The sequence below is a fragment of the Suncus etruscus genome, chromosome 5, assembly GCF_024139225.1.
Source record: "Suncus etruscus isolate mSunEtr1 chromosome 5, mSunEtr1.pri.cur, whole genome shotgun sequence".
NCBI lineage: Eukaryota > Metazoa > Chordata > Mammalia > Eulipotyphla > Soricidae > Suncus > Suncus etruscus.
In genome coordinates this window covers 49,021,858-49,029,175 of record NC_064852.1, presented here as the reverse complement: position 1 = coordinate 49,029,175, position 7,318 = coordinate 49,021,858, and the positions used below count along the sequence as shown (strand labels likewise).

General features: G+C 36.7%; 1 protein-coding gene across 1 annotated transcript in view; it reads right to left on the bottom strand.

Moving 5' to 3' along the window:
* Positions 1-773: 773 nt before the first annotated feature.
* TNFAIP6 (TNF alpha induced protein 6) overlaps positions 774-7,318 on the bottom strand; it is a 32,475-nt gene continuing 25,930 nt past the window's right edge. The window contains exon 6 of the mRNA XM_049773041.1: positions 774-1,171. Within this exon, the coding sequence (XP_049628998.1) occupies positions 1,002-1,171 (170 nt within the window). The 3' untranslated portion in view covers positions 774-1,001. The remainder of the gene's footprint in view (positions 1,172-7,318) is intronic.

The following is a 7,318-nucleotide window of genomic DNA, read 5'->3' as shown; positions in this document are numbered from 1 at the left end:
AAATGTAATATTATATATCTAATATAGAATGGTTTCTTACAAATTAGTAATAGAAATGATAATACAAATATAAAATGAATGTTATGCAGAAATTATTCAAAAGAGAAACAAAACTCACCAAAACACATATATATTTATATATACCAACCAATAACTTGAATGCAAATTTAAATCACACAGTTATTTTCCCTATGAAAGATGAAAATTCTGTTTTAAGTAATTTACAGTCTAGAAATCCTATTTTTAAGACCCGTATTCCAAACAATTAAGGAATTTTACAAATGCATATGTTTAACAATATTTACTACAGTGGTATTTATGAAAACAGTTTAAAATTCCAACAATAAAGACAAGCTGGGGCCCGGAGAGATAGCACAGCGGTGTTTGCCTTGCAAGCAGCCGATCCAGGACCAAAGGTGGTTGGTTTGAATCCCGGTGTCCCATATGGTCCCCCGTGCCTGCCAGGAGTTATTTCTGAGCAGACAGCCAGGAGTAACCCCTGAGCACCGCCGGGTGTGACCCAAAAGACAAACAAAAACAAACAAACAAAAAAAAAGACAAGCTTAAATAAGGGATACAACTACCATACCACGAATATTATTCAGATTGACAAAATCACATTTTTGCAGTATACTCAATGATAAAGAGAAATGCTTTTAGTTTACACATTAAACATGCAAAATGTAAAACTGTGCATTGGGTAGAACTCTTAAATTTCAAATAAAAGTAGAGATACATATTATAAGCTACAAATTGGAAATTGAGTAAAAGAAAAAGATACAATGTTAGCACTTGTTATTTTCATGCCTTAAGATGAGAAATCTTATTTTTTCATTTGAAGTTTTCTGGATTTTTAAATTTTAGCAAAATTTCACATTGAGAAATAATAAATTAATGTCAAAATAATAGTAGTAGTAGTAGAAAAGTGGAATAAAAGGAGTTCCAAAGATATATATATATATATATATAAAAAAAGAAAAACACTGAATGTCCATTTTGTTTCATAAATGAGTCAAGGCTCCAGCTAAAAGGTTTTTATTTCCAGTAGAAGCAGTAGTTGAATTTTTCCCTTGACAGGATTTGCACAGAGGATCCACTGCAGTATATCTGATGAGGAAACCTCCTGCTGTCACTGAAGCATCACTCAGAAACTTCAAGGTCATGACATTTCCTGATGAGAAAGAAAAACACAAAAAATATCAAAGACTTGCCTATTCTTCTGTTTGACTGATAATTCAGACTCATCACTCGTTTATAGGAGAATATAAAACTTCTGGGAACAAGTCTCCCACACCCCTGATCTAGATTCTCAAGCTGGAGAGTCTAAGTTCATTGCCAGTAAAGGGTGAAGGACTCTTCTATATAAGTATATGGGAGTTGGGAAGTAGGTCACACCCAGCAGTGCTTGGTTGGATTCCTGCTAAACGCTTGGTGGTTGCTCTTGAAGGTCTGAGAGCTATGTACGGTGCTGGAATCCAACAAGGTAACTTAACCCTGTGTTATTTCTCCACGTCTGACTCTCATATTTTTTAATTCTGATGCTCCAATCACTCCTGCAAGAAATTCGGTCATTTGTTTACATTATTGTTGTTTGTTTAGATCATACTGGTAGTGCTCAGGGCTTACTCCTCCTACTTCTGCACTCAGGGATCACTCCTGGTGGGCTCACCTTATGGAGTGCCATGGATTGAACCTGGGTCAATTGTGTGCAAGGCAAATATCTTACCCCTTTTATTATCATTCCAGCCCTGTGTCATCTATTTTAAAAGATATTCTTGTATAATGAATAGCCACAGACTAATGAGAATGGCAGGCTCAACCTTCACAATTATTGTATGATATCTTTTTGAGGAGGAAAAAGCATGTGTGTGTGTGTGTGTGTGTGTGTGTGTGTGTGTGTGTGTGTGTGTGTGTGTTTCCATGTGTTCATGCAACATCCAGTTTTGATAGGGACTATTCCTGGATGAATACTCAAGGTCTATTCTGGCTCTACACAGGGGAGCCTGCAGTGCCAGCAACAAAATCTGGGGCTCCCATATGCAAAGCATGTTCTCCAGCCCTTTGTACTGGCCAGGGGAAAGACATATTAATGCTGACTTCAAATCTGGAATTCATTTCATATTTCAATGCTCACAACATTAAATGTCAATGTTGACCACAGACAGCTTTTCGTGCTTTTTATATATTAACTCATTATTTTCTACAACAACACTGTGAGATGGAAGTTATTTATTTTACAAATAAAATGGTTAAGATTGTCTTAAGACTTAGCTTGAGGCCACAGAGTTAAAGTGATAGAGAGTAACCAATCTAATCTACTACATTTTTTATAGACTTGAAAGAGTTGCCTACAACAATACAAAATCAATTTTTTTTGGGGGGTCACACCCGGCATCACTCAGGGGTTACTCCTGGCTCTATGTTCAGAAATCGCTCCTGGAAGACTCAGGGGACCATATGGGATGCCGGGATTCAAACCACCGACCTTCTGTATGCAAGGCAAACACCTTACCTCCATCCTATCTCTCCGGCCCCTACAAAATCAATTTTTACTTGATGAAAGAAATGAGAGCAAATGGTAGAAATATAGGAAAATTTAGTTTAATTTTTGTTTTCATTTTTAATATTTATGGGTAAGTTCTTATTTGTGAAAAAACTAGACACAAATATTCAAACACTATGTTTGATAGATGTTATATTAATATCTTATTGTTCGGTTATATCTTGTTTTCCCAAGACAAATATTATCCCTGGTTTCTTTGTGTCTGTTTGTTTATGACTTGGTTTCACTCAAAAAAATATCATCCCTGGTTCCTTTGTATATGTTTATTTACAACTTGATTTGCCCAAAACAGAGATTGTTTTACATGTCTCAAACAAACCTGAGTGGAAATGGCTCAGGATAATAGAGCTATCTGTCCTTACTCTGTCCTTACTTCTTCACCTAGGAATAGTATCTGTACTTAATAAAAACTGACAGTTCTGGCAGGCAACTCACTCTCGATATGAGGTAGAATATTGCTAAACTACAAGTGTTTCACCCTCATCATGGTTTGGATAATTTTGTGCAGTGATCTTGCTTCAAACCCATTCACCAGGGTTTGGAAATATGGCATGTGGATTTACTTACATTTTATTATATTTATTTTTTATTGGGGAAACTTCCAAGCAGTGCTTTGGCCAGGCTTAGAGACTACTTGTAGCAGTACTCGGCCAACTGGGCTGCTGGGTTCTGGAGTGAGCTTGGGCCCTGTGGTGCTAGGAAACACTGGTTCAAGAGTCTTCAGGATACAAGCAAAGAGTCCTCAAGAAGGCGTGTGTTTCCTAGTACTGAATCCAAGCTGTGTACATTCAAGGCTTGAACCTGAGTGCCTATATATCTCTATAGCTCCTATATTGAACTTATTTAAGAGCTGCTGTTTTACATTAATTAATTTTCCTTTGCTATATATCTCTATATATCTCTATAGCTCCTATATTGAATTTATTTAAGAGCTGCTGTTTTACATTAATCAATTTTCCTTTGCTAAATATTTAACTTTGGGTTTAATTATGTTGTTTAGATATATTTCTCTTTAAGAAAAATATTTTTTCATGTCACATCGGGGTCACCATACCCCCCCCAAAAGCAAAAAAAAAAAAAAACAACCCTCAAGACAAACAAACAAAAAAAAAACCCAAACCAAACAAACAACACAAACAAAAACAAAAACAAAACAAAACAAAAAAATAACAACCTCCCCCCCCCCAAAAAAAAACCAAATCCAAAACAAAAAAAAAAAAAAAAAGAAAAATACTTTATCTGTTTTTATTGTTGCTGTTTTGGTACATGTAGAACTCAGTCCACATGCATTTGAAGCATGCACACTAACCCTGGATATATCTTCGGCTTTTTTTTTTTTTTTTAAGTTTGTTGCAGTTGTGCAAGAAGACCAAAGATTTTATTATGCTTGGATATGTTTTTGTTTTGTTTTGTTTTGTTTTGTTTTGAGCATAAGAAAAGCTGTCAAGTTTCAAGTTTCCTCTTGTTTTCCCCTCTTAAATAAGTTTCCTTTTGATTTTCCCTCTTAAAAAATTAAATTCTTATCCCTCATTATAGACTATATTTTTTTGTTTGTTTGTTTTATTTTGGCCATATCATCTAGTGGTACTCAGGCATCAGGCCTGGCTTGCCTCTGAGCTCAGAAATCACTCCTGGCAAACTTGGGTGATCATATGGGATGCTAGGAATCAAAGCTGGATTGGCCACATGCAAGACAAAAGCCCTACAACTACTGTACTCTGCTCCCCCTCATCTTTTTCTTTTTTCTATCACCAAGAAACATAAAATACTCAAGAGAAAGAGATTAGCCAGACTCTGGAAACAACCAACATGCCCTTCAACAGATGAATGGCTAAAGAAACTGTGGTACATATGCACAATGGAATATTATGCAGACGTTAGAAGTGATGAAGTCATGAAATTTTTCTATACGTGGATGTACCTAGAATCTCTTATGTTAAGTGAAATAAGTCAGAGGAAGAGAGATAGACATAGTATAGACTCACTCATCTATGAGTTTTAAGAAAAATTAAGGACATTATTGTAATAATGCACAGAGACAATAGAGATGAGGGCCGAAAGGACCAGCTCACAATATGAAGCTCACCACAAAGAGTGGTGAGTGCAGTTAGGGAAATAACTAACAACTAGCACGACAATCTTAATAAGTGAGAGAAGTAGAATGCCTGTCTTGAATACAGGTAGGGGTTGGGAGTGGGGGGCAGTGGTGGTGGGAATGTTGCACTGGTGAAGGGAGGTGTTCTGTTTATGACTGAAACCCAACTACAATCATGCTTGTAATCGTGGTGCTTAAATAAAGATTTTATTTAAGATTTTTAAAAAATATTTAAAAAACTAAAAAAAATAAAGAAAAAGAGATTAAGAAAAGACTAAATAGATCATCCTTTCTGTGGAGTTGTTTTTTTTTTTCCTTTTGGAGTTTGTAGAGTAATAAAAATGTGTCTCAAGCATTATTCATTCTAGGATTGAAAAGGAAATTCCATCTCTTGTACTTACGACTAATAATTAAAAACTGATTACTAGGCTAGCATGATTGAGTAATTTAATATTAAAGAGCATTTAGCCATTGCCATTTATTGTAGTGTTATTATAGTTACAGAAGCTTTGTGATAATTTTATGACTTGGAGAAAAACAAGGCATGTAACAATAGCAACTCATGAGGTCAGAGACTTAGGACAGTAGGAAGAATTCTTGCCTTACAAGTGGCTAACCAGGTTGCCCCATATGTCCCCTGAGCCCTGCCAGGTATGAATCCCAGAGCAGAGCCAGAAGTAACTCCTGAGCATCACTGGGTATAGCCTCCCCCCCCCAATAAAAAACAACAAACAAATAAAAAAGAATGACAACTCAGTACATCTGAGGGATTTTTTTTTTAAAAGAAAAAGGAAAATATCACATCTGAGAAAGTAAATGATAATGATCAGGAAAAATATTGTTTTGGGGAAAAAGTGATGGTTTGTTTATTAAGATAAATTTAGGTTATTAAAAAGACTTCTCCTAAGGTCTGTATAGTTCATGGAACATAATTACATAAAATTATTTGCTGTTGGGTTGAGTGGAGCCTGCCTATTCCAGCAGGTCTTTTGAGATGTACCAAGAGAAATTAGCATACTAAAGCTCTCTGACAACAGCTGGAAAGAAAAAAAAAAGCTCTCTGGCAACATGTAACAAATAAATCTGTTTAACATGACTTAACCAAAGTTTACCCCAATTTACTTAAGCAGAGAGCCCCTTTTCATGTAACATTTATTAAAGTCATCTTTTTTGTAGGGGAGGGGTCACCACCCAGCGGCACTCAGGGGTTACTCCTGTCTCTGCGCTCAGATTCGCTCCTGAAGCTTGCTGCAAAGAGTGTGAGAGCAGTTAGAAAAATAACTACACTGACAACTATGGTGACAATGTCAATGAGTAAGAGTAGTAGAATGCCTGTCTCAAATACTGGCAAGGGTTGGGAAGCAAAGAGGGGAGCTTTGGTAGTGGGAATGTTGCATGGGAGAAGGTGTTCTTTATATGACTGAAACCCAACTACAATCATGTCTGTAATCAAGGTGCTTAAATAAAGATATATATGTATATATTCATAAATATATTATATAGTATAATATACTATTATATTATATATAAGTATACATATGTATATATATAGATACATATAGATATATAAAGAAAGAAAGAAATAAAAGAAGAAATCGCTCCTGGTTGACTCAGGGGACCATATAGGGATGCTGGAAATCGAACTCAGGTCTGTACCAGGTCGGCTTCATTCAAGGCAAACTCCCTGTCGCTGCTATCTCTTAGGCACCAAATTCATCTTAAATAACTGTTCTTCATAAATGTCTGGGGAATGCTGTACTAAGATAAAAATCCGATGACCAGACAAAATAGACAGCACAATGGGTAGGGCATTTGCATTACACACGGCCAACAAGTACCAATGACAACTTATTGGGCTGGAGACATAGGACATAATATACCCTAACCAGGGTAGGGTGCTCGTCTTGCAAGTGGCTGACTCTGGTTCAATACCCAGCATCCCATATGTTCCCTGAATCTCCTCGGTGTTTTATATGGTCTCCGGAGCCTGCCAGAAGTAATTACTGAGCTCAGAGCCAGGAGAAACCCCTGAGCCTTGCCGGATGTGGCCCCCAAACCAAACCAAACCAAACCAAACCAAACCAAACATATGTGATGACCATGATGTGAATTTTTTTCATGACATTGTTTACAACATTATAATTTACTTCAATCTCCTGTATTACTTCAGTGAAAACTATGCCCTCCTATTACCACATTTTACAGAAATCATAAGCTACTATAATATTCATGGATTTGTAGATTTAAGAATATTCAGATTGCAGGCGTGAGAGATAGCACAGAGGGTAGAGCTTTTGCCTTGTATGTGGCCAAACCAGGTTCCATCCCCAACCTTCCATAAGGTCCCCAGAGCCTGCCAGGAATAACTCTTAAGTGCCCAAAACAACAACAACAACAACAATAACACAAAACAAAAACCCAAAACCAGAAACTAAAACAAGACAAAACAAAGTAAAACAAAAAGAGAATATTCAGAATGCATTTCATGAAAATAATAAGAATCTACACATATTAAGCCCTATCTGCCTGTCTTCTGTGCTGTGCTCCATTTTCGGCCTGAATTCAACCTGTGTGTGGCTCATCTGCAGACAGCTCGCCTTCCCTGGAGCCTTCCCTGGAGCTGAGCTTTCACACGCCCAGAAAGGGGAAGCCACTGAACT